Below are 26,683 nucleotides of genomic sequence, written 5' to 3'. Positions count from 1 at the left end.
CTTCCTGAGTGGTAGGACGGCTGCATGGTCCCATGTTGTTTCTACTTGCGTACTATCGTTTGTACAGATGAACGTGGTACCTTTTGGCGTTTGGAAATTGCTCCCAAGGATGAACCAGACTTGTGGAGGTCTACAAGTTTTCTGAGGTCTTGGCTGATTTCTTTTTCCATGATGTCAAGCAAAGAGGCACTGAGTTAAGGGAGACCTTGAAATACATCCACAGGTACACCTCCAATTGACTCAAATGATGTCAATTAGCCTATCAGAAGCTTCTAAAGCCATGCCATCATTTTCTGGAATTTTTCAAGCTGTTCAAAATGCACAGTCAACTTAATGTATGTTAACTTCTGACCCACTGTAATTGTGAATTATAAGTGAAATAATCTGTATGAAACAATTGTTGGAAAATTACTAGTGTCATGCACAAGTAGATGTCCTAACCAACTTGCCAAAACTATAGTTTGTTAACAAGAAATGTGTGGAGTGGTTGAAAAACGAGTTAATGACTCCAACCTGTCACGGCTGTTGAAAGATGAGGACCAAGGTGCGCGTACATTTTCTCTTTTATTTGAAATGATGCCAACAAAACAAACCGTGAAGCTTCAGGCTATGTGCCATCAAACAAAGTTAACTTCCCAGAAACACAGGTGGGGGAAAAATGGTACCTAAGTATGGTTCCCAATCAGACAACGATAGTCAGCTGTCCCAGATTGAGAACCATACCCGGCCAAAACATAGAAATAGAAAATCATAGAAACACAAAACATAGAATGCCCACCCCAACTCACACCCTGACCAAACCAAAATAGAGACATAAAAAGGATTTCTAAGGTCAGGGCGTGACACAACCTAAGTGTATGTAAACTTCCGACTTCAACTGTATGCTATTTCCAAAACTAATATTCATTGCTCAATTGTCCCCTTTATTGTTCCATTCTGAATTAGCAACCAATGCATGACGTTTGACAGGAGTCATTGGAGGCTGCAGTGAGGGAAATAGAGGGATTAGAGAGAGTAATGTATTTTGGTCACCTGTTGACAGATGAGTGGTGTCTGGTTACTCTGTTGTCATCCAGTACTGCCGTGCTATGGTCACACCTCCTCCTATACCCACTGAGTACCCTGACTTGACGTCACGGCCGGCACTGCATCCCCTCCACGCACACTCAAAGACCCTCCACATATCTGTCATTCCTGCTTGGGACAGCAGCTAAGGCAGCAAGCAATAAGGTAATGGTTCAGCTTTACTTCCATATTCTTATATTATTAAGTATCTGCTGCTTGGCTCATTCATTAAGTATGTGCTTAAAAGGAATGTACTTTAATGGAGTTGAAGGTTGGGAGTACTGATTGAATATTGACTTCCCTGGAATACTTTCAATTATATGATGTGTTTGTAACAGTATATCACAGTTGATACATCATGGAATGATTAGGGTGTCTGTTGAAACGTGCATTTTCACTAATTCGCTCAAATGTCACTAACATAGATCAGCATCACTCTGATGGGCTTTCCTGTGTTGTTTTTACAGATGTCTGGAGGAATCTTCTGCCCTTTGGAGAACCTATATGACCCAGACAGTGCCAACTGCCACCCCTTGGTATGCCACTTGTGCCATGAGCAGTACGAACACCCCTGTCTACTGGATTGTTACCACACATTCTGCGCCAGTTGTCTGCGTGGCAGGGCAGTGGAAGGCAGACTCTCCTGCCCCCTCTGTGGGTAAGTAAGAATGGGCATTCCATTGATTTACTGGATGGCATAAATCATGAAAAACAGTACCAGTCAAAAGTTTGGACAAACCTACTCATTCAAGGGTTTTTCTTTATTTTTAATATTTTCAATATTGTAGAATAATAGTGAAGACATCAACACAATGAAATAACACATATGGAATCATGTAGTAACCAAAAAGTGTAGATTTTAGATTCTTCAAAGTAGCCACCCTTTGCCTTGATGACACCCTAGGCACCCTAGCTTAACCTGGAATGCTTTTCCAACAGTATTGAAGGAGTTTCCACAAATACTGAGCACTTGTTGGCTGCTTTTCCTTCACTCTGCGGTCTAACTCATCCCAAACCATCTCAATTGGGTTGAGGCCAGGTCATCTGATGCAGCACTCCATCACTCTCCTTCTTGGTCAAATAGCCCTTACACAGCCCGGAGGTGTCTTGGGTCATTGTCCTGTTGAAAAACAAATGATAGTCCCACTAAGCCAAACCAGATGTGATGGCGTATCGCTGCAGAGTACTGTGGTAGCCAGGCTGGTTAAGTGTGCCTTGAATACTAAATAAATCACTGACAGTATCACCAGCAAAGCACCCCCACACAATCACACCTCCTCCTCCATGCTTCACAGTGGAAACCACACATGCAGAGATCATCCGTTCACCTACTCTGTGTCTCACAAAGACACGGCGGTATCGCGTTTTAGGGAAGACCCGGATGCAGTGTCAAAATAACAAAAGTTTATTACTAGAACAGGGGCAGGCAAAACGACAGGTCAGTAATCCAGATCAGAGTCAAAGGGACAGAACGGCAGGCAGTCTCAGGGTCAGGGCAGGCAGGCGTCAATAATCCAGGGTGGAGTGACAAGGTACAGAAAACATTTTGGAACTATAGAACAAATTTGGAACTATAGAAAAAGACAGGAGCAAGGGGGAAAACGCTGGTAGGCTTGAGGGACAAAATTAACAGGCAACAGACAGAGAACACAGGTATAAATACACTGGGGATAATGGGGAAGATGGGCGACATCTGGAGCGGTGTGGAGACAAGCACAAAGACAGGTGAAACAGATCAGTGTGACAGGCGGTTGGAACCAAAATAAAAAAAATTGTCTCATCAGACCGAAGGACAGATTTCCACTGGTTTCTTGGCCCAAGCAAGTCTCTTCTTCTTGGTGTCCTTTAGTAGTGGTTTCTTTGCAGCAATTTGACTACGAAGGCCTGATTCACGCAGTCTCAACTGACCAGTTGATGTTGATATGTGTCTGTTACTTGAACTCTGTGAAGCATTTATTTGAGGCTGGTAACTCTCATGAACTTATCCTCTGCAGCAGAGGTAACTCTGGATCTTCCTTTCCTGTGGCGATCCTCATGAGAGCCAGTTTCATCATAGTGCTTGATGGATTTTTGCGACTGCACTTGAAGAAACCTTCAAAGTTCTTGATATTTTCTGGATTGACTGATTTTCATGTCTTAAAGTATTGATGGACTGTCGTTTCTCTTTGCTTATTTGAGCTGTTCTTGACATAATATGGACTTGGTATTTTACCAAATAGGGCTATCTTCTAGATACCACCCCTACTTTGTCACAACACAACTGATTGGCTCAAACGGAATAAAATTCCACAAAATAACTTTTAACAAGGCAAACCTGTTAATTGAAATGCATTCCAGGTGACTTCCTCATGAAGCTGGTTGAGCGAATGCCAAGCGTGTGCAAAGCTGTCATCAAGGCGAAGGGTGGCTACTTTGAAGAATCTCAAATATAAAATATATATTTTTGGTTACTACATTATTCCATGTGTTATTTCATAGTTTTGATGTCTTTACTATTATTCTACAATGTAGAAAATAGTAAAAAATAAAGAAACCCTTGAATGAGTACGTGTGTCCAGACTAGGTATTTGAAGTTCTTATGGAACAAATTAGCTTTGATTTATCATATCAATGACCAACTCAGTGGCTTTGTGGTTAACGTTTAAGCTCTAAGATTGGAAAGTTGGGGGTTTGTTCCACAGTCGAGTCATACCAAGGACTGTCCCAATGGGACCTGATGCCTCACTGCCTGTCACTCAGCATTAAGGATATGGATTAGGGGTAAGGCCCTGGAACAGACTAGCATCCAGGGCATGTACATGTACAGTGGCTTGCGAAAGTATTCACCCCCTTGGCATTTTTCCTATTTTATTGCCTTACAACCTGGAATTAATATGGATTTTGGGGGGGTTTGTATCATTTGATTTACACAACATGCCTACCACTTTGAAGATGCTAAATATTTTTTCTTGTGAAACAAACAAAAACTAAGACAAAAAAAATGAAAACTACAGAGTGTGTAACTATTCACCCCCCAAAGTCAATACTTTGTAGAGCCACCTTTTGCATCAATTACAGCTGCAAGTCTCTTGGGATATGTCTTTATAAGCTTGGCACATCTAGCCACTGGAATGTTTGCCCATTCTTCAAGGCAAAAATTCTCCAGCCCCTTCAGGTTGGATGGGTTCCACTGGTGTACAGCAATCTTTAAGTCATACCACAGATTCTCAGGTCTGGGCTTTGTCTAGGCCGTTCCAAGACATTTACATTTTTCCCCTTAAACCACTCGAGTGTTGCTTTAGCAGTATGCTTAGGGTCATTGTCCTGCTGGAAGGTGAACCTCCGTCCAAGTCTCAAATCTCTGGAAGACAAACAGGTTTTCCTCAAGAATTTCCCTGTCCCTGCCGATGAAAAACATCCCCACAGCATGATGATGCCACCACCATGCTTCCCTGTGGGGATGGTGTTCTCGGGGCGATGAGAGGTGTTGGGTTTGCACCGGACATGGCGTTTCCCTTGATGGCTAAAAAGCTTAATTTTAGACTCATCTGACCAGAGTACCTTCTTCCATATGTTTGGGGAGTCTCCCACATGCCTTTTGGCGAGCACCAAATGTGTTTGCTTATTTTTATCTTTAAGAAATTGCTTTTTTCTGGCCACTCTTCCGTAAAGCCCAGCTCTGTGGAGTGTACGGCTTAAAGTGGTCCTATGGACAGATACTCCAATCTCCACTGTGGAGCTTTGCAGCTCCTTCAAGGTTATCTTTGGTCTCTTTGTTGCCTCTCTGATTAATGCTCTCCCTGCCTGTTCCGTGAGTTTTGGTGGGCGGCCCTCTCTTGGCAGGTTTGTTGTGGTGCCATATTCATTCAATTTTTTAATAATGAATTAATGATGCTCTGTGGGATGTTCAAAGTTTCGGATATTTTTTTATAACCCAACCCTGATCTGTACTCCTGAATACTTCTGCAAGGCACTGTACGGTAGTTTAAGCTGCCTCATGATACAGAAACAGGAGATAGGCTCCTGCCCCTATGGGCAGTTCTGGCTCGAACAAGGCAAACTTGTTCTAGGCTTACTTTATCATATCAATAGCTTTTGTAGTGAAATGTCCCATGGACTCTTCAACTCCATTTTCTACATCATGCCTGATGTCATTGGAAGGGCTGAAGTATTTATCATTGATGCGTGTGCACTAAAAGATACCTAGAACAACATAGCCTCTCCAGTTAGTAGTGCCAGGATGAAAGTCTTACGGGATTATATGGGGGGAAATAGACAGCTGCAGTGTAAATCCTGCCTTTGTTTCATCCTGCCTGGCATTGAGAACAGCTTGGTCCTAGATAGCTGGCAACTCTCAGTAAGAAGATAAAGAGAATTTGGACACCTTGACATTTGAATGATTGATCCCTCTGGGCTCAGATTACGTTAATTGCTGTGCCATCCAGGACTGGATTATGTAACAGTGTTGTCATTATGCAGTACTGTGGATATGGTAATGTAAGTACAAACTAGTTTAGATGAGATTGTGGTGTTATTTCCAGGGCGCCTATGAGTTTATTTTTGCCTGAGTCACATGAAGCTCAACTAGTACATGCTCTGTAATAAAGGATACATGCTTTGCTTTCTATGACAGCCTGTACATTTGAGATTAAGTATTCATTGGAGGTCTTCTTATGTAAGGGTGAGAGGCTACAATGGACCTTACTAAGTGTAGGACACGCCTAGTCAATAATCTAGCCCCCCTTTAAACAAAGGAAATTTGCTTTAAGCAAACTGTTTGTTTGTGACATTCATTAAATTAATGACATGGGAAATCACACTGTTATAAAGCAATAGTGTAGTTGTTGCTATTCTTGTCACTGACATTACCTTGTATAATCAGAATTCAGAGCGATGCTATTTGTGGCTGTGTTGCCGTGAAGACTAGGTGAATACTTGGTAATGGGAGAGGCAATAGCCTACATGAGGACAATAGTTCAACAGCTGTAGCATAAAATATCCAACCCACACAGAACAAAGGGTAAAACTGCAAAACACAATCACTTTTAAATATATTAGTTTGTATCCATTTACTTTTCAGGGATCTCTTCACTTTAAGATTGTTAGTAGCTAAATGTGTTGGATCCTATTTGTAAGTTTTATGTAACCACTCTTGGTTTTGGTACAGACAACAGTCCATTGTCAAAGGCCTAAGTGCCTTACCCCAGGAGGACCGCCTGCTCAAATTCCTGGTGGATAACTCTACTGACTGTGAGGAGACTGTTCAGTGTTCCAACTGTGATCTGGAGTGCAAGAAGCAGGTATTAAGGTTTTATTAACTCTGAATGATTTATTTTAACCTTAGGATAATTTTTGCATACATGGCTAACAAACACAGGTTTGGATGATCACATAATTGCCGTATATATATAATACTCTTACAGAATTTCCACGTGGGTGAGGATATTGGAAATGTAATCAAAGCCTACTGGATGATAACTTGTTTTTAACTAGGACAGAATCATTTATAACTGACTTTTTCCTGACATAACATAGGTACAGCAGATCCCCTTATTGTATGGGACACTTTTAAATGTGCCTTTAGAGACTATGCAATTCAGTACTCATCTATAAAATAAAAGCAATTTAGGTCAAAAGAGACCATATTAATAACAAAGGAAATTGAAAGAGTAAGAGTACAGTTAGATAGCAATAAAAACTGCACCAAAGAGGCACAGAATAAGTTAGAGGAAAAACAAAAAGAAATGGAGGAACTTATTCAAGAAAGATCCAGTGTAATATATTCTAAAAATAAAGCGAACTGGATGGAATATGGGGAAAAATGCACCAAATTCTTTTTCAATCAACATGGAAATACTACCCCAAAAAATGTATTGAAACTTACTAATGATGGAGTCACGAATGATTCACCGAACTTCCGGCGCCGACAGAGATGGCCGCCTCGCTTCGCGTTCCTAGGAAACTATGCAGTTTTTAGTTTTTTTATGTGTTATTTCTTACATTGGTACTCCAGGTCATCTTAGGTTTCATTACATACAGTTGAGAAGAACTACTGAATATAAGAGCAGCGTCAACTCACCATCAGTACGACCAAGAATATGTCTTTCGCGAAGCGGATCCTGTGTTCTGTCTTTCACCCAGGACAACGGAATGGATCCCAGCCGGCGACCCCAAAAAACGACTTCGTAAAAGAGGGAAACGAAGCGGTCTTCTGGTCAGACTCCGGAGACGGGCACATCGTGCACCACTCCCTAGCATACTTCTCGCCAATGTCCAGTCTCTCGACAACAAGGTTGATGAAATCCGAGCAAGGGTAGCATTCCAGAGGGACATCAGAGACTATAACGTTCTTTGCTTCACGGAAACATGGCTCACTGGAGAGACGCTATCGGAGTCGATGCAGCCAGCTGGTTTCTCCACGCATCGCGCCGACAGAAACAAACATCTTTCTGGTAAGAAGAGGGGCGGGGCGTATGCTTCATGGTTAACGAGACGTGGTGTGATCACAACAACATACAGGAACTCAAGTCCTTCTGTTCACCTGATTTAGAATTCCTCACAATCAAATGTCGACCGCATTATCTACCAAGGGAATTCTCTTCGATTATAATCACAGCCGTATATATTCCCCCCCAAGCAGACACATCGATGGCTCTGAACGAACTTTATTTTACTCTTTGCAAACTGGAATCCATATATCCTGAGGCTGCATTCATTGTAGCTGGGGATTTTAACAAGGCTAATCTGAAAACAAGACTCCCTAAATTGTATCAGCATATCGATTGCGCTACCAGGGCTGGAAAAACCTTGGATCATTGCTATTCTAACTTCCGTGACGCATATAAGGCCCTGCCCCGCTCTCCTTTCGGAAAAGCTGACCACGACTCCATTTTGTTGCTCCCTGCGTACAGACAGAAACAAGAAGCTCCCGCGCTGAGGTCTGTTCAACGCTGGTCCGACCAATCTGATTCCACACTCTAAGACTGCTTCCATCACGTGGACTGGGATATGTTTCGTATTGCGTCAAATGACATTGACGAATACGCTGATTCGGTGTGCGAGTTCATTAGAACGTGCGTTGAAGATGTCGTTCCCATAGCAACGATTAAAACATTCCCAAACCAGAAACCGTGGATTGATGGCAGCATTCGCGTGAAACTGAAAGCGCGAACCACTGCTTTTAATCAGGGCAAGGTGACCGGAAACATGACCAAATACAAACAGTGTAGCTATTCCCTCCGCAAGGCAATCAAACAAGCTAAGCGTCAGTATAGAGACAAAGTAGAATCTCAATTCAACGGCTCAGACACAAGAGGTATGTGGCAGGGTCTACAGTCAATCACGGATTACAAAAAGAAAACCAGCCCCGTCACGGACCAGGATGTCTTGCTCCCAGGCAGACTAAATAACTTTTTGGCCCGCTTTGAGGACAAGACAGTGCCACTGACACGGCCCGCAACCAAGACGTGAGGAAAACATTTAAACGTGTTAACCCTCGCAAGGCCCAGACGGCATCCCCAGCCGAGCCCTCAGAGCATGCGCAGACCAGCTGGCTGGTGTGTTTACGGACATATTCAATCAATCCCTATCCCGGTCTGCTGTTCCCACATGCTTCAAGAGGGCCACCATTGTTCCTGTTCCCAAGAAAGCTAACGACTACCGCCCCGTAGCACTCACTTCCGTCATCATGAAGTGCTTTGAGAGACTAGTCAAGGACCAGATCACCTCCACCCTACCTGACACCCTAGACCCACTCCAATTTGCTTACCGCCCAAATAGGTCCACAGACGATGCAATCTCAACCACACTGCACACTGCCCTAACCCATCTGGACAAGAGGAATACCTATGTGAGAATGCTGTTCATCGACTACAGCTCGGCATTTAACACCATAGTACCCTCCAAGCTCGTCATCAAGCTCGAGACCCTGGGTCTCGACCCCACCCTGTGCAACTGGGTACTGGACTTCCTGACGGGCCGCCCCCAGGTGGTGAGGGTAGGCAACAACATCTCCACCCCGCTGATCCTCAACACTGGGGCCCCACAAGGGTGCGTTCTGAGCCCTCTCCTGTACTCCCTGTTCACCCACGACTGCGTGGCCACGCACGCCTCCAACTCAATCATCAAGTTTGCAGACGACACAACAGTAGTAGGCTTGATTACCAACAACGACGAGACGGCCTACAGGGAGGAGGTGAGGGCCCTCGGAGTGTGGTGTCAGGAAAATAACCTCACACTCAACATCAACAAAACTAAGGAGATGATTGTGGACTTCAGGAAACAGCAGAGGGAACACCCCCCTATCCACATCGATGGAACAGTAGTGGAGAGGGTAGCAAGTTTTAAGTTCCTCGGCATACACATCACAGACAAACTGAATTGGTCCACCCACACAGACAGCATCGTGAAGAAGGCGCAGCAGCGCCTCTTCAACCTCAGGAGGCTGAAGAAATTCGGCTTGTCACCAAAAGCACTCACAAACTTCTACAGACGCACAATCGAGAGCATCCTGGCGGGCTGTATCACCGCCTGGTACGGCAACTGCTCCGCCCACAACCGTAAGGCTCTCCAGAGGGTAGTGAGGTCTGCACAACGCATCACCGGGGGCAAACTACCTGCCCTCCAGGACACCTACACCACCCGATGTCACAGGAAGGCCATAAAGATCATCAAGGACAACAACCACCCGAGCCACTGCCTGTTCACCCCGCTATCATCCAGAAGGCGAGGTCAGTACAGGTGCATCAAAGCTGGGACCGAGAGACTGAAAAACAGCTTCTATCTCAAGGCCATCAGACTGTTAAACAGCCACTACTAACATTGAGTGGCTGCTGCCAACACGCTGACTCAACTCCAGCCGCTTTAATAATGGGAATGGATGGGAAAATGTAAAATATATCACTAGCCACTTTAAACAATGCTACCTAATATGTTTACATACCCTACATCATTCATCTAATATGTATATACTGTACTCGATACCATCTACTGTATCTTGCCTATGCCGCTCTGTACCATCACTCATTCATATATCTTTATGTACATATTCTTTATCCCCTTACACTTGTGTCTATAAGGTAGTAGTTTTGGAATTGTTAGCTAGATTACTTGTCGGTTATTACTGCATTGTCGGAACTAGAAGCACAAGCATTTCGCTACACTCGCATTAACATCTGCTAACCATGTGTATGTGACAAATAAATTTGATTTGACAATATTTTGAAAGAGGAAGTAAAGTACTTTAAGAATATTCCTCCATCTCCACTAACCAAAGCTAATTGTATGGATTTTTTTCCTTGTCACGGTCGTCCTCCTCTTCATCATCTGAAGAGGAGAGGCGAGAAGGATCGGAGGACCAAAATGCGGCGTGGTATGTGTTCATCATGAGTTTTAATAAAGAAAACACTGAACACTGAAACACTACACAAAAACAATAAACGAAATAACAACCGTGAAGCTAATGAGAACTATGCTGAAACAAGCAATCAACATAGACAATCACCCACAAACAAACAGTGCAACCCAGGCTACCTAAGTATGATTCTCAATCAGAGACAACTAATGACACCTGCCTCTGATTGAGAACCATACTAGGCCAAAACATAGAAATCCCCAAATCATAGAAAATCAAACATAGACTGCCCACCCCAACTCACGCCCTGACCATACTAAATAATGAATACAAAACAAAGGAAATAAAGGTCAGAACGTGACAGTCCCCCCCCCCCCCAAAGGTGCGGACTCCGGCCGCAAAACCTTAACCTATAGGGGAGGGTCTGGGTGGGCGTCTGTCCGCGGTGGCGGCTCTGGCGCGGGACGCGGACCCCACTTCACCATCGTCTTAGTCCGCCTCATTGTCCGCCTCCGTGGCTTCCTAACCATGGCAACCCTTCTAAATGACCCTACGGGACAGAGGGGCAGCTCGGGACAGAGGGGCAGCCGGACAGGCGAGAGACTCCGGCAGCACCGGACAGGCGGGAGAACCTGTAGGGAGGAGACAGAGAGACAGCCTGGTACGTGGGGCTGCCACAAGACCCACCAGGCTGGGGAGACCTCCAGGAGGCTTGGTGTTAGGAGGAGGCACCTGAAGGACCGGGCTGTGGGGGAGCACTGGAGCTCTGGTGCGCGGCCTTGGCACCACTCCCCCAGGCTGGATCACTACTCTAGCCAGGACCCTCCAGAGTGCAGGCACAGGTTGAACTGGGCTGTGGGTAAGCACTGGAGATCTAGTGCCTACTACGTACACCTCTCCCTTAGGCTCCACTCCCACATTTGCCCAGCACGAGCGGAGCGCAGGCATAGGACGCACTGCACCCTCCCAGCGCCCCAGAGACACAGTACGCAGAGCCGGCGCAGGATACCCTGGACCAAAACTGCGTACCGGCGACCAGACACGCTGAGCACGCACCATACGCCCTGCCTCGATGCCCACACTCGCATGGCACTTTCGGGGGGCTGCCCTATAGCGCACCGGGCTATGGGCACGTACTGGCGACAGAGTGCGCTTAACCGCATAACACGGTGCCTGACCAGTAACGCGCTGCTTATAATAAGCACGAGGAGTGAGCTCAGGTCTGCTACCTGGCTTAGCAGGTAGCAGACCTGCTAAGGGGCTGCCTCTCGTACCTGTCGCGCTGCCGTGCTGCCTCCTCATATCGCCGCGGCTCAGCTTTCGCTGCCTCCAGCTCTGCTTTGGGGCGGCGATATTCCCCAGCCTGTGCCCAGGGCCCCTCTCCGTTCAATATCTCCTCCCATGTCCAGGAGTCCTGTGATGCTGGCCGCTGTTGTTGCTGCTGCCGTTGCTGTCGTCGCTGTCCTTTACCACGCCGCTTGGTCCTTGGTTGGTGGGTGATTCTGTTACGGTCGTCCTCCTCTTCATCTGAAGGATCGGAGGACCAAAATGCGGCGTGGTATGTGTTCATCATGAATTTTAATAAAGAAAACACTAAAACACTATACAAAAACAATAAACGAAATAACAACCGTGACGCTAATGCGAACTGTGCTGAAACAAGCAATCAACATAGACAATCACCCACAAACAAACAGTGCAACCCAGGCTACCTAAGTATGATTCTCAATCAGAGACAACTAATGACACCTGCCTCTGATTGAGAACCATACTAGGCCGAAACATAGAAATCCCCAAATCATAGAAAATCAAACATAGACTGCCCACCCCAACTCACGCCCTGACCATACTAAAATAATGAATACAAAACAAAGGAAATAAAGGTCAGAACGTGACATTCCTATTAATAATGTAGAAATAACATCTGTACAGAAGGACTCATGTGAAGGCCAAATTACAGAGGAGGAACTTCTTGATGCAATTAAAGCCTTTAAATCCAGGAAACTCTAGGACTGGATGGCATACCAGAGGAAGTATACCAAACTTTTAAAAAATATATTCAGAGGACCATTATTAGCATGTTTTAACCACTCCTATATAAACGGTAGATTAACGGACACGCAACAAGAAGGTCTGATTTCATTAATACTGAAACAGGATCCAAGTGGTATATATTACAGATCCAGTCCATTTAAAAAATTGGAGGCCTCTTACACTTCAGTGTTGTGATAAAAAAATCCTAGCAAAATGCTTGGCGCATAGAGTTAAAAAGGTATTGTCAGATATTATTCATCCTAATCAGACAGGTTTTTTTTTTCATGGATGATACATTGGAGATAATATAAGACAAGTACTGGAAACAATAGAATACTATGAAATATTCGGGAAACCAAGCCTGGTTTTCATAGCTGATTTTGAAAAGTATTTTGATAAAGTACGACTGGAGTTTATATATAAATGCCTGGAATATTTCAATTTTGGAGAATCTCTTATAAAATGGGATAAAGTTATGTATAGTAACCCTAGGTGTAAAATAGTAAATAATGGCTACATCTCAGAAAGTTTTAAACTGTCAAGAGGAGTAAAACAAGGTTATCCACTATCGGCATATCTATTTATTATTGACATCGAAATGTTAGCTGTTAAAATTAGATCCAACAATTATATTAAGGGATTAGAAATCTGTGGCTTAAAAACAAAGGTGTCATTGTACGCTGATGATTCATGTTTTCTTTTAAAACCACAATTAGAACCCCTCCACAGCCTCAAAGAGGGTCTAGATACATTTTCTAAACTCTCTGGTTTAAAACCAAATGATGATAAGTGTACTATATTATGTATTGGGTCTTTTGCCTTAACGTGTAGTTTACCAATAAAATGGTCTGACAGGGATGTGGACATACTCGAGATACATATCCCGAAAGAAAGAAATGATCTCTCTCCAATACATTTTAATAGAAAGTTAGCAAAAAATAGATAAGATCTTGCTACCATGGTCTATTTGTGCAAAAATCACCCTAATTAACTCTTTAGTCATATCACTGTTAACCTATTTGCTTATGGTTTTTGCCTACACCTAGTGACCTGCTTTTTAAATTATATGAACAAAAGATATTCCATTTTACTTGGAATGGCAAGACAGACAAAATTAAAAGGGCCTATTTATATAAAGAATATGATTTTGTGATTTTCTGGATTTTTCCCCCTCATTTTGTCTGTCATAGTTGAAGTGTACCTATGATGAAAATTACAGGCCTCTCTCATCTTTTTAAGTGGGAGACCTTGCACAATTGGTGGCTGACTAAATACTTTTTTGCCCCACTGTATATATGTACAGTATAAGGGTATGTATGTATGTATGTATGTATGTATGTATGTATGCATGTATGTATGTAAAATATGGGCGATTGGAAATGATGCAGACAATTACATTGATGGAAGAAACAATCTCTGCAATATTAAAGCTGATCCACCCCCTGAAGAAAAAAATAACATTGTTGGTTCATACCTGTAGTTTCTGTCTGCAGTACAAGCTTTTGAATATGTTTGTGGTCTTGTGTGTTGACAGGATGTGGAAGCAATGTACTATTGCAACACTTGTAGCCAGCCGTTGTGTGGAGCTTGCAGGGAATCAACACACAAGGCCAAAATGTTTGCCCGCCATGATATTGTCTCCCTTGCCAAACGCACAAAGGAGGTCCACAAAAAGTGTGGTGTGTTTAAAGTCCAATCTTCTTCAAATACAGCTAGACACCTTTTATGAATAAACTAGCAGGTGCACAGAACATGTTGGTTAAGTTAAATCCAAGGCTCTCCAGCTCATATTCTCTCCTCTGAGATGACATTGTAATGACTGTCTCTCTGCCTGTCTGTTTGTCTGTCTGTCTACCCACAGCCCTCCATGACGAGCTATACATTATGTTCTCCACAGAGAAGAAGTCCATGCTGTGTATCAACTGTTTCAGAGACATGCAAGTGTGAGTTACAGTCAGCTCCTATCCCCAATATTGTATCACTTAAATAATTAAATCAACCATTAAGCAATTGCTTTTTGTGTGTGTCCTTCAGGGAGAGCAGAGCACACTGCATTGATATTGAGACAGCATATATGCAAGGCTGTGAAAGGCTGGACCAAGCTGTAATAGTGAGTGCATTCTCTTCATTAACTCTGTATTACCTACTTATTCCATATTGCTGTAGAGTATACCTATAGACAATTCATGTGGGGGATCATGGTGAAGTTTAGTTTAGTTTGTTGGGTGGGTGGGTGTGTGTGTATGTGGTGGTGTCCAGTGCCCTCTCATGATGTGACCCCTGACCCCTAGGCGGTAAAAGAGCTCCAGACGTCTGCCAGGGAAGCCATCATCATGCTGAAGGCGATGATCAGGGAGGTTCGAGAGAACGTGGATGAGGAGGAGAGCGCTATCAGCACACTGTTCAACAACATGCAGGTGAGCTGACACAGGCATCAGCCATTTTGAAAACATTCAACTCAACTCAAAGCTGGAAATTTCCCTCCATTCCAATGACAGTTTTTTTTCAATAAATCAATCAACGTTTCTTTAAAAAATTGTTGAATGTTTTTTTTGTTTTCTGACTGCAGTTTATTCTACCACAAGGTGTCACCCTTCGTGTCTTATCTCCTAAAGTAGCTGAAAGTTCAATACATTGCACATTTACATCAGAGTAAAATTTTATCAAATTGGAATGCTCAAGTAGTGCTTTTCATTTACAAACTTAACACTGAGAGGAAATTAATGTCATTTATTAAAGTAATAGTTTTAATTAGGCAGTCATCATTTAATCTTGACACAGATAATATTGTCCTCTTTTGAAGGAAAAACTGGCAGAAAGAAAAAAGATTCTCCTGAAAGCAGCTCAAAGGTGAGAATGAATTTGACTTCAGGCTACCGTGCTTGAAAACAAGTAAAGGTGGGCACCACAGGAGGTTGGTGGCACCTTAATTGGAGAGAACAGGCTCGTGGTAATGACTGGAGCGGAATCAGTGGAATTATATCAAATACATCAAACACATGGTTTCCAGTTGTTTGATGCCATTTCATTTGCGCCGTTCCGACCATTATTATGAGCTGTCCTCCCTTCAGCAGCCTCCACTGCTGGGTCAATCATGTTTATAATGTAATGTATAGCCTGTGCTCAGAGAAACTGTGAAATATTTGGTACTTACCGGTCATTGTTTGAATGGGCCATCCGAATACAGAACACACAGATTCAGCCTCAATGGTTGCATATAGCCATTAAAAATCACTGTAAACTCAATGAACTCTCAGGGCAGGAAGTCTTTCCACAGACAAACACCACTTGCATCCCAAATGGCACCCTTATCCCTTTATAGTGCACTACTTTTTACCAGGGTCCATAGAGTAGCGCACTCTACAGGATATTTGGGATGCACCCAGAGATATTGAACAGGCTAATGGCTCATCTAATGCCTGCCTATGTATCCTGTTCCACATTTATAGATCCTGCTGGGAGATTAAGGTATCCATGGCAGCAGACCAATCTAGATAAAAGCCTAATTAATGATAATAATGTTTCAAACTAGCTACATTAGGCTTGCATGGCACCACTTTGAACCCTGTAGCAGAAATGTTTCCCGAAAAGCTTGGCTTATGCTGCACAAGCTAAAGAGTAAGGATGATAATCACATGAGATTCTTGCTATTGACACGTGGGTTAAGATCATGCATGTTGTTCCAGTTAGATACGGTAAGAGATCCATTTCAAATGGATTCTCTCTTGTTTTTAACAGTCAGCATGAGGAGAAAGAGAGAGCCTTCAAAGAACAGCTGTCTCATCTGGCCGCACTCTTACCCACTCTCCAGGTAATGTCCTGTCTATGGCACGCCTTTCTATCCTGGAGTGGTGATGCATCTGTTGCATTTCTCATCCAAACGGATGGCCCATCTTGAGCAGGTGTAATATGCTCAACTCAAGCCAATGTTCTCTGCCTTTCCTGTCTCTAGGTTCATCTGGTCACTTGCTCAGCCTTTCTAAGTTCAGCCAACAAGTTTGAGTTTCTTGACATGGGATATGTATGTACAATACAGTATGATAAATAATGCCCAATCTGGTTCCATGAATCCAGAAGAGCACATACCACAACATGAAATGTAATACTAGCAATTGTGAATACCGTTTTGAAGCAAATTACTTTAATATATGTTATCCAGCAACTGATGGAGAGACTGAAGAAGATTGTCAAACTTCCACACAGACTGAGACCAGCTCAGAGTAGCAAGGTAAGGTAAATAATTAGATGGGTGCTTATATTTGTCCTCTTTCACACATGTATATGTGTGTATTAATATGCATGTGTGAATTGGAAATATCCCAATTCCACCTGAGACACCCTCGGAGAGTGGGCAGAGTCGGCCATTATCAACGGTGACTCTGGATCAGTTAGGGTAAAGTGCCTCGTTCAAAGGCACGTCGGCAAATTTTTCACCTAGTCAGCTCGGGGATTCAAACTAGTGACCTTTCAGTTAATGAAAAGACCCTCTCTTGTCATATGCCTTTTCAACTGATGTTTTGTCATATCACATCCCAAATATACACCCCATTCTATGTTTCTGGTTTAGATCAACACAGAGTATCGGTCCGAGTTTGCTCGTTGCCTTGAGTCTCTGTTACTGCTGGGCCAAAGACGCTCTGTGTCCATTGCTGGGAGTGTGACTGGATTGAGTTTGGGCAATGCCAGCGGACTGTGAGTCATATTTCACTCCTACCATATGGAAATAGTGCAGACCTACACACTCAAAGGGAACATGTCATCAGCATGTTATTGCTGCTCCCAATGAGTGAAACCTCAAATTTCAAGACAGTATGCTTGTACTTCCCAAGTATGCACTTGTCATGTTCTAAAATATCCAGTGGAAATATGAGTACCCCCTGTGCCCGATGCCCAAACTTATGTAAAGATATCGATTTATTCATTGTTTTGTGTAACTGTCCCCTCAGTCTACAGTCGTCCCTGTCCATGCCCTGCCACTCCCCAGCCATCAGTGACATGTCCCTGGGTTCGTCCGTGGTGCGGAAGCCCACCCCCCACCGCTATTTCAGCACCAAGGTCCTCCTGGCTGAGGGGGGAGAGACCCCCTTCACCGAGCACTGTCGCAACTATGAGACCAGCTACAGGGTGTGAGCTTCTACGACTCTTTTCAGTTACTGTACAGCTCTTACGATATTACTGAGGACTTTCACAGCCAAACGCAATGTTTTGGTGTGTGTATTGGAAATACATTAGAGATGCATGGTCTATTGATTTCAATCAAGGCGCTACCCTGATTACTATACCCTGATGTAGCCCATTAAAAACCTTGCCTTCTCCTGACTCCAGACGCTGCAGATGTCCATTCAGCAGCTGAAGGACCAGGTGCAGGAGACCCACAGGGATCTGACCAAGCACCACTCCCTCATCAAGACAGACACCATGGGAGACATCCTGGATACCTCCGTGCAGATGGACAGACAGATCTCCTCTGAGTACTCTGCAGTGGAACTCATGAGGGCCATGTTTGAGGAGGTGGGAATCACTAAAGCGATCGATCAAATGTATTTATAAAGCCCTTTTAACGTCAGCTGATGTCACAAAGTGCTGTACAGAATCCCAGCCCAAAAACCCCAAACAGCAAGTAATGCAGATGTAGAAGCACGGTGGCTAACAAAAACTCCCTAGGAATTAGGATTATGAAAAGGTATTCACACAACATTGTTTATTAATGTAACCCGGCTTACCTTTAGAGCTCATTTCCATCTTGTTATCCTTCACCATAGGTCTGGGAGACAACCTTTCAGAGGGTTGCAAATGAACAGGAAATCTATGAAGGTAATGGGGATTTTGTTTTTCTGTTAGCTGTGAGATAGCTATGGTCAAGTTGGTGTTTTATATACTGCATGTGTCCATTCTGGTTTCAGCCCAGCTTCATGATCTGACCCAGCTAAGGCAAGAGAACAGTTATCTGACCACCATCGCCAGGCAAATTGGCCCGTATATCCGATCCATCGCCAAGGTGAAGGAACGCCTTGAACCCAGGTACTGGAGCACAGTCACTGGAACTCAATATCACAAACTACAATGTCTTGACTAACAAGATAGTTTGGCAAATGTACAATTTACTCTGACGAGCGGTCACAGACTGAGACGTTTCTTTCTGTCATGGTGACTGTGCAAGACATGGTTTACCACAAAGTGTTCCCTTTTCAATGTTCCCACAGAATGAAAGAGCCTAAGGAGCTGAAAGACGACCGTACAGAGGCCATGCTGAAGATCTATGAGGACACCACTGCGGCCAAAGATACTAAACAAACCATTTCAACAACACTGACGTAAGCTAGTGAGGAGATTACTGAATAACTTGTTGGGAGAATTGATCTGACTGATTTCAATGAAAACTATATGTCTTTGTTAAACCTCTACTTTTATGCTTTACCTCAACAGAAATGACCTGACCTCTCAGCCTACCACAGATGACAACCACACTCTCAGCAACCTCTCTGATGAGGCTGCCCTCAAGAATAATTTCTACTGGCCAGGGAAGCAGAAGACCACAGAGATAGCCATTTGGAAGGAGTTGTCTCCCTAAACAACTGGATAGGGGCATGGGACTTCACCAGCAAAGTGCTCACCCTTGACTTACTGTATGTAAATTATATTGAATATAAAATCCAATATTTCCACATTGTGTGTAACAAGGTGTAATGTATGCTATGGTAACACCGTCACTGTGTTCAGGTTGGCTTCTTGTAGTAATTTAAGCATGCATCCATTATCCATATTAGGACTACATTGGCAACAACATGAAAGGAAGACCATTTTCTTAGGATAAACTTTTGATTTTATTTGACAGGACAATGGTGTTCATTCAATTCAGAAAATGTCAGTAAAGTGAAAAAAAGTTATCAACCAAGAGTTAGATAAGTACACCCTCTGCATGATACATTTTTTATTTACCTGTAATAAACTGTAGTATTGTTATACTGTAGTGCAACACAACTGGATTTTTCCACCTTCAGCTCAGCTGTATCATGCTTTGAGCAGCAAACTATCATATGTCTGCAGCCAACTGAATGTGCTCTTATATTTATTCAAACAAAATCTCATCTGTATTCATGTAACACATGACTTACAGTGCTCTAGACTGTCCTAATTTCAGAAACTAACTCACACACTCATCTTGCACAACATTTAAGTGCTTTTGACTGTTCTAATTTCACAAATTCTCTTTCACTCACAGACATACTCCTCTTGCACTCCATACAGTCTGGGCATACAGAGTGGAGGGCTGAGGCGACCTTTCACCTGAGACAAGCTGCGGTAGTTCAGAAGGAAGCCATATTGGGTGTAGCTCTCTGAACCCCTTAGCCATAGGAATGCATCTTTTGGTTGGTTTTAATACACAGTGAGCATGAGGAGACAAGCACACAGAACAAATAAATAGATGGAGTGATGATCAAGTGGGGGTAGAGAGAGACCGTGTGAGAGCAAATGCATTTTAAAGATGACTATTAGTGAGTGCCCCTATTACTAAAAACCCTATGGAAGAACACCCCTGATTCATAGTCTATACCCAGGGGACATTTTAAGACTTACAGCAGACTGGAATAGAACAGTGAACGGATTGTCAGTGTTCCTTATGTTTTAAATGACTTACAAAGTAGATGTTTGACTTATTACGCCGAACCGACTGGAGAAATCCGAGAACCAGGCTGCAACTTGCTCAGGTTGTCAAATTAGCAAAAGATTTCTGATTGTACAGCCTTTTGATCCTGAGTGGACATGGGATATGTGAATTTAAAATCAGGGGTTGGAACCAAAGTTTTTTTCTCAACAAAAAAATAAAATAATTTCTTCCATTCCATTCCACAGTTCCGATCAGCAAAATACATTTCTGAACCTGTTTTAAACCTGTGAAACTTTTATTTTTAACATTTAGCTCATTGAAATGACTTCAGCAATCAGTGCAGATAGAGCAGGCAAGCTAGTTGTTTACATGCGTGATGGACAGACCAGTGTAGCCTATGGCGCAAGATGCTACTTAAATTTTACGGGTGGGGGGGGAGCGAGAGGGTTGAGCAGGCTTGAAGCGCTGGCCTGCTCAAGACATGCATTATCTGAATTAGGTTCACAGAATTTTCCCTATGAGAGGCTTTGAGCTAGCTAGCTCACAAGCTTGTGTGAAGAGCAGCACCAGAATTAAACACACAGCTTACCTTTTTGTAGTTAACAAATCCAATCTAAAACTCAACTAGGCCTATAGTATCCTTAACTAGCATTGAAAAAGTTAATCCACTTCTCTAATTAAAAAGATCTCTCCCTATCTTCTCATGCTTCTAAGTTCAGTACAGTAGCCTATGCTTCAGATGGGGGAGGGGCAGGTAGCCTAAACATGCACAGGCAAAGATTTTCAGTTTGCAGGCAGACACTGGAATAAGTTTGAGTGACAGAGAGGGCTTTTCACATGCCCTTTGTTGTGTTTCTTTTGTGGGACGAGAAAAGAATGTTAACCGGTTTGCATGCTTTTAAAATAACGGTTCTGTTCCGGAACAGTATGGATCGCTTTCGTTCCCGATTCAGTTCCTTCATTTTATTTTCCAGTTTTGTTCCCTGAACCAGTTCCAACACATTTAAAATAAATCATTTTGTGTAAGGATGCATCAGTATAGAAATTCTGGGCTGTTACCTATAACCAATATTTTCTCATGGCATATTTTGACATTTGATTACCATCAAAAGGCATTTTATAATTTATGAAACATTCATTAACTTATGGGGCAAAGACCATGTTGCAAGCAACCACTTTGCCGCCATTTTGGGAAATTTTTGTAAATGTACAACAGTCACAGAGAAATAAATGCTTCTTAGCGCAGATTTACCTACTGGGAAAGAATATGAACGAGGGCAGTTGAAATTGTGCATCCCTAATCTTGTGTAAAACTATTGTTGTAAACGCTGAGACCTAATAATGATGACTTAGTGATAAGCCAGACAAACAAGGAATAGCAGACACTCGACCAGGCTCATTACAGCACTTTGATTCAGTAACACAAGCTAAAAATCCATTCAGCATCCACTGAAGAAACTCAACTCCTCCCTATGGAAAAGACAGAAAAGGGAAACATTGGAGATGGAAAAAAAAATAATAATAATAATTCTTAGTAGTCATACTAACCAAACCAAAGAGGCGGTTGGATGTGTGCAATAGATATACAACATTGGGGGGTGTCGTTTCTTTTTGAGTGAGTCCGTCTACCCAGGTTTTTGGGGAGCCCTTTACCACGCTCGTAGGTGTCAGTCTCCGTGAGCTCTAGACCCCCCCCCCAGGGCGGGCGACCACAAGGGCTAATCCACAGTATGCTGACCAGGGCTGCCCCTCACAGTGCCTGTCTGCCATGTTCATACATCCAGGACCCCATCTCTCACACCTAGGAGCTGTTGATGCGGATGCCTGAAATAAAGGGCAGGCCGGTGCCCACCTTCTTCTTGTATTCCAGGTAGTCCTCTCCAAAGAAATGGAGGAGAGAGAGCTCCTCCTCCTCAATCCGTTCACGGAAGAAGCGCCAACTGGCCATGGTGTAACCCGCGATGCAGACAGGGTTGCACAGCATCACCTGAACATTGGACACGGAAAAATGAAATCAGTGGAGCGGGCATGATTGTAACATGTTTTAAGAAAAATTGACATTTTAGGCATGTACCTGTGTGCCAATGCTCCAGTAGAACCAGCCCACGTAGGACGGGTGTCTGAAGAAGGCATAGACCCCATCGGTGACCAGCACGTGGCTCTGGGCCTTCTCGTTCTGGACGATGTGGTTAAAGTTAGAGCCAGCCGTCAGCATGGCAGACTTACGCAGGAAGTCCCCACACAGCACCATCACCAGACCCACCAGGCTGAGCCAGCTCAGCTGCTTCAGCTCTGAGACAAGAGGGAAAAGGTTCAGGGCCAATTGAGACATTTTACTCCTCCTGTGACAACATGTCATGCCATTTCAACTGAGACATGAAAAGTCATTGGCTGCGTTCCAGGCTGACTACAGCTCAAACCCAATACCCCCTAGCCCTCCCCTCCATTTTGCACGATCCCACATCGAGTCAGAGTGGTGTTCCAATTTAAATTTGAGCGAGGGGGGGGGGGGGGGGGGGGTAGAGCCTTTTCAGCCCTCCAAATGAAGAAAATCAACATGCAGACTTGCTATTGAGTGGTTATTAAAACTACCATAAAGTCCTGCGACCCAAGGCTCTAAAGTTGCTTCAGGAAGGTGGCTGACAAGAATACTAGGATGGAAGGAAACGTAATTAATTATAACTTCCCAACAAATCATGCAAAGTATTTTGATTTAAGATGAATATGTTAGTTAATGTAGAGAACAATTATCATGCACATTTCTTGGTCATAAAGTTAATTTACAAAAATCACTATTTAACAAGCTAGCAACAACTGGCTAACTATCTATACATGAAGCTTTCTATACAGGCATTTGACATTTGTATGAATTGTAATTCATGTTGTAGGGACTACTGAGCAAACCAGGCTGTCATCTGTGAAACCCAATGTATGTAAAGAATCTCGCTAACGAAAGCATCTACTGCAAATTTTATGTACAATTTTGTAAGCTTGCCTTCCTGTTCATAAAAAAATAAAATAATACTTCAATCACTTGTAATTGTTCTTTATTGTAGTTAGTAACATAAGAGACTGAAGATATTTGTCAATGCAGGTAACGTAGCAGTAGATAACTATTTTCTTCCTTATTGTATAGTGGAGGATAAAAAGACCGCTATGGATGTGTCGGTGTATGGACCCTTACACATTTGGTAAAAAAAAATGTTTTTAAATGTTCAGAACAGTGATTTTAATTGTTCTAGCTAAAATGCCTCCACTGTTAAGGACTGAGTGAAGGGAACGCAACATGCCAAACTGCTATTATGGAATGAAAGTCCTGCTTCCGTACTACTCCACATTGAACCACCGCCAGAGGATGGGTACATTACAGGCACGTTGTTTTTCATTTGATGCTCATATGGTAAGTATGTATTTGCTGCATGAGAAATATAAGAAAAGCTATTACTGCAGCCAGTACATTGTCAGTTAATTGCGTGGTATCCGTTGGCAGTATCTGACGAGTGAAAGGGAAAAGTGGATACCGAGCCAGTTGTACAACTGAAATGTGTCTTCCGCAATTTAACCCAACCCCTCTGAATCAGAGAGGTGCAGAGGGCTCCCTTATATCGACATCCATGTCATCGACGCAAGCGATGTAATGATGTCCCATTCCCTAGGCCTAATTTCCCTACCACTAGTTGCTCCGTTTTCGAGTGTCACTCCCCCCCAAACGAGAGTCACTCGAAAACGAAGGGGAGGGCTAACGGGAGTATTGGGATTGAGCCTACATTGCAGACGCCTGCCTGCGCAGAATGATGTGGTATGCAACCATTGGTTGATGCAATGCAATACCAGCTATGTAGTCAGGCTGGAACGCAACCATTGAGCACAAGTGTGGTATGAGGGAAAGACCTGGGATAGAGAGCTTCTCTATAGTGAACTCCACCCATGAGGAGACGGCAGCCACGGTGTACTCCACACTGTGGTTGAGCAGGAATGAGTCCAGAGACAGGCTGTGGGGGTTAATGATGGCCGTCACCAAGTACTCAGAGTAGTGGAAGAAAGACATGGAACACATGTACCTGCAAATACATTCATTGACTGAGAACTATGCATAAACAGGTATCGAACTAACATCAATTAGTTTTGTGTGTGACAGAGAGTATGTACAGGTGCTGGATGCTTACCAGCCAAAGTGTGTCCATGTAGTTTGGGAAAAGCTTATGATCAAGCCACACCCAAAAGTAAAACCGAGGAAGCAGGCTCGCACAGCAACCTGGGAGAAAAGAGCATGCTCCGATAACCTTTCTTACTTGAACTTGTGAAACTACAAAGCTGGCTCCAAATCAACAGCTAAGACAATAACATAAGTGGGCCATGCCGAAGGTTGACTTCAATAGTGTTATCTAGCTTACCGTTAAATTAGAGTTCTACTTTAGGCAATCAGGGTGACAGCTGTCTCAATCCAATTCAGCTAATAGGATTAGCCAGCTAACATTAGCACAATACATTGTCAGAAAGAAGCGCGCCAATTAATATCTGATCATTTAGAATAAGCCTAGCTAGCCGACTGCCGTTTTGAATGGGCAAATACAACATAAATCAAGATGGCTAGCTAAGTAGCTTAGCTAATGTTACTGCTAGCCATCTTGTTTCAGACGTTAGCTAGCTACTACTGTAGCTCTTACCTTATATAGAGGTCCCTTATATATGATTAGCAAGAAGCCATTGAGAACAGCGATGTACACCGCAATAGCTATTTTCCCCCTCACTCCAGTGAGATAGTCGAATACCCAGTCAAGGTGTCCAGCGAATGTTCTAATAAGGGGAATTATAACAACGCCAAGCCCTAAAAGAAAGCTTATAATACTTATTTTTCCCTCTAATGCCAACTTATTGCCTGCCATGATGAACTAACGTTACTCCCTATGGGCTCTCGCGAGTTTTCCACAATCACAGAATTTCCTCATTAATCTTGGCTCAGTTCCAGGAGGTGACGCTGCGCAGATGATCAAATCAGATTTTATTTGTCACATGCTCCGAATACAACATTGAAATGCTTACTTTACAAGCCCTTAACCAACAATGTAGTTTTAGAAAAAAATACGTGTTAAGAAAGTGTGTACTAAAATAAACTGAAGTAAAAAAATATATATATAATAATAATATAATAAAAATAAAATAACAGTAATGATGCTCTATGCAGGGTCAATGTGGGCACAGGTTTGTCGAGGTAATTGAGGCACTATGGACAGTACCAGTCAAAAGTTTGGACACACCTACTCATTCTAGGGGTTTTCTTTATTTTTACTATTTTCAACATTGTTGAATAATAGTGAAGACATCAACAGTATGAAATAACCCACATGGAATCATGTAGTAACCAAAAAAGTGTTAAACAAATAAAAATATATTTTAGATTTTTCGACAGATTTCCACACTACAATGTAGAAAATAGTAAAAATAAAGAAAAATCCTTGAATAAGTAGGTGTGTCCAAACTTTGTATTAGTACTGTACATGTAGGTAGAGGTAAAGTGACTATGCATAGATAATTAACAGAGTAGCAGCAGTGAACATGGTCTGTGTAGCCATTTTATTATCTGTTCAGGAGTCTTATGGCTTGGGGGTAGAAGTTGTTAACCTCCACTGGATTGGGTCCCAGGACATAGACATATCTGATATGCGCAGAAAGCTTAAATCTTGCTAATCTAACGTCACTCTCCAATTTACAGTAGCTATTACAGTGAAATAATACCATGCTATTGTTTTAGGAGAGTGCACAATTATGAACTTTAAAATGCATTAATAAACCAATTAGTCACATTTGGGCAGTCTTGATACAACATTTTGAACAGATATGCAATGGTTCATTGGATCAGTCTAAAACTTTGCACATACACTGCTAATTATGGACTTTCTCTTGCATTTCAAAGACGATGGTACAAAAAAACAAATGAACATGTTTTTTTCTTTGTATTATCTTTTACCAGATCTAATGTGTTATATTCTCCTACATTAATTTCACATTTCCACAAACTTCAAAGTGTTTATTTTCAAATGGCATCAAGAATATACATATCCTTGCTTCAGGTCCTGAGCTACGGGCAGTTAGATTTGGTTATGTCATATTAGGAGAAAATTTAAAAAGGTTTGGATCCTTAAGAGGTTTAAGAAGCCTTTTGGACCTAGACTTGGTGATCCGGTACCACTTGCCGTGCAGTAGCAGAGAGAAAAGTCTTTGACTAGGGTGGCTGGAGTCTTTGGCAATTTTTAGGGCCTTCCTCTCACACCACCTTGTATAGAGGTCCTGGGTGGCAGGAAGCTTGGCCCCAGTGATGTACTGGGCCGCTAACACTACCCTCTGTAGTGCCTTGCGGTCGGAGCCCGAGCAGTTGCCATACCAGGCGGTGATGCAAGCAGTCAGGATGCTCTCGATCGTGTAGCTGTATAACCTATAACCTTTTGAGGATCTGAGGACCAATGCCAAATCTTTTCAGTCTCGTGAGGGGGAATAGGCATTGTCGTAACCTCTTCACGGCTGTCTTGGTGTGTTTGGACCATGATAGTTAGTTGGTGATGTGGACACCAAGGAACTTGAAGCTCTCAACCTGCTCAACTACAGCCCCGTCGATGAGAATGGGGGTGTGCTAGTCCCTCCTTTTC

At 43.0% G+C, this 26,683-nt stretch overlaps 2 protein-coding genes across 7 annotated transcripts; one reads left to right on the top strand and one right to left on the bottom strand.

The window, feature by feature from the left end:
- The first annotated feature begins 1,094 nt into the window (after positions 1–1,094).
- rnf207b (ring finger protein 207b) lies at positions 1,095–20,926 on the top strand. The gene is made up of 18 exons (XM_020506106.2): positions 1,095–1,230; positions 1,533–1,723; positions 6,212–6,344; positions 13,965–14,109; positions 14,292–14,373; positions 14,465–14,540; positions 14,722–14,847; positions 15,234–15,280; positions 16,169–16,241; positions 16,383–16,451; positions 16,590–16,658; positions 16,998–17,122; positions 17,377–17,554; positions 17,756–17,941; positions 18,193–18,244; positions 18,334–18,451; positions 18,634–18,744; positions 18,857–20,926. Exons 2-18 carry the CDS (start codon positions 1,533–1,535, stop codon positions 18,999–19,001), a joined length of 1,926 nt encoding a protein of 641 aa, XP_020361695.1. The 5' UTR covers positions 1,095–1,230; the 3' UTR covers positions 19,002–20,926.
- LOC109907859 (protein-S-isoprenylcysteine O-methyltransferase) lies at positions 19,236–25,007 on the bottom strand. Of its 6 annotated transcripts, none has more exons than XM_031794031.1 (6): positions 24,707–25,007; positions 24,206–24,294; positions 23,931–24,031; positions 22,114–22,331; positions 21,892–22,026; positions 19,236–21,509 (listed from the first exon to the last, which is right to left on the bottom strand). In XM_031794031.1, exons 1-6 carry the CDS (start codon positions 24,923–24,925, stop codon positions 21,375–21,377), a joined length of 897 nt encoding a protein of 298 aa, XP_031649891.1. In that variant the 5' UTR covers positions 24,926–25,007; the 3' UTR covers positions 19,236–21,374. The 6 variants fall into 6 exon arrangements, 5 of the variants coding, with proteins under 5 accessions (XP_031649891.1, XP_020361696.1, XP_031649892.1 ...); XM_020506107.2 differs by having other exon boundaries at positions 23,931–24,100; positions 24,707–25,004; XR_004203660.1 differs by having other exon boundaries at positions 20,283–21,509; positions 21,588–22,026; positions 24,707–25,006.
- Positions 25,008–26,683: the final 1,676 nt, after the last annotated feature.

This window comes from Oncorhynchus kisutch, linkage group LG17, assembly GCF_002021735.2.
Source record: "Oncorhynchus kisutch isolate 150728-3 linkage group LG17, Okis_V2, whole genome shotgun sequence".
NCBI lineage: Eukaryota > Metazoa > Chordata > Actinopteri > Salmoniformes > Salmonidae > Oncorhynchus > Oncorhynchus kisutch.
Note: the sequence above shows the minus strand (reverse complement) of the source record. Positions and strands in the feature narration are given on the sequence as shown.

What these genes read in the sequence shown, in the direction of transcription:
- rnf207b (XM_020506106.2), top strand. Translation starts at nt 1,533, where the DNA reads ATGTCTGGAGGAATCTTCTGCCCTTTGGAGAACCTATATGACCCAGAC. An exon ending in CACTGTTCAACAACATGCAG is followed by an intron (nt 14,848 to 15,233) that starts GTGAGCTGACAC and finishes CCTCTTTTGAAG; the next exon opens with GAAAAACTGGCAGAAAGAAA. An exon ending in ACCATTTCAACAACACTGAC is followed by an intron (nt 18,745 to 18,856) that starts GTAAGCTAGTGA and finishes TTACCTCAACAG; the next exon opens with AAATGACCTGACCTCTCAGC.
- LOC109907859 (XM_020506107.2), bottom strand. Translation starts at nt 24,925, where the DNA reads ATGGCAGGCAATAAGTTGGCATTAGAGGGAAAAATAAGTATTATAAGC. An exon ending in ACATGGACACACTTTGGCTG is followed by an intron (nt 24,101 to 24,205) that starts GTAAGCATCCAG and finishes ATGTATTTGCAG; the next exon opens with GTACATGTGTTCCATGTCTT. An exon ending in ACCTGGAATACAAGAAGAAG is followed by an intron (nt 21,510 to 21,891) that starts GTGGGCACCGGC and finishes TCTTTTCCATAG; the next exon opens with GGAGGAGTTGAGTTTCTTCA.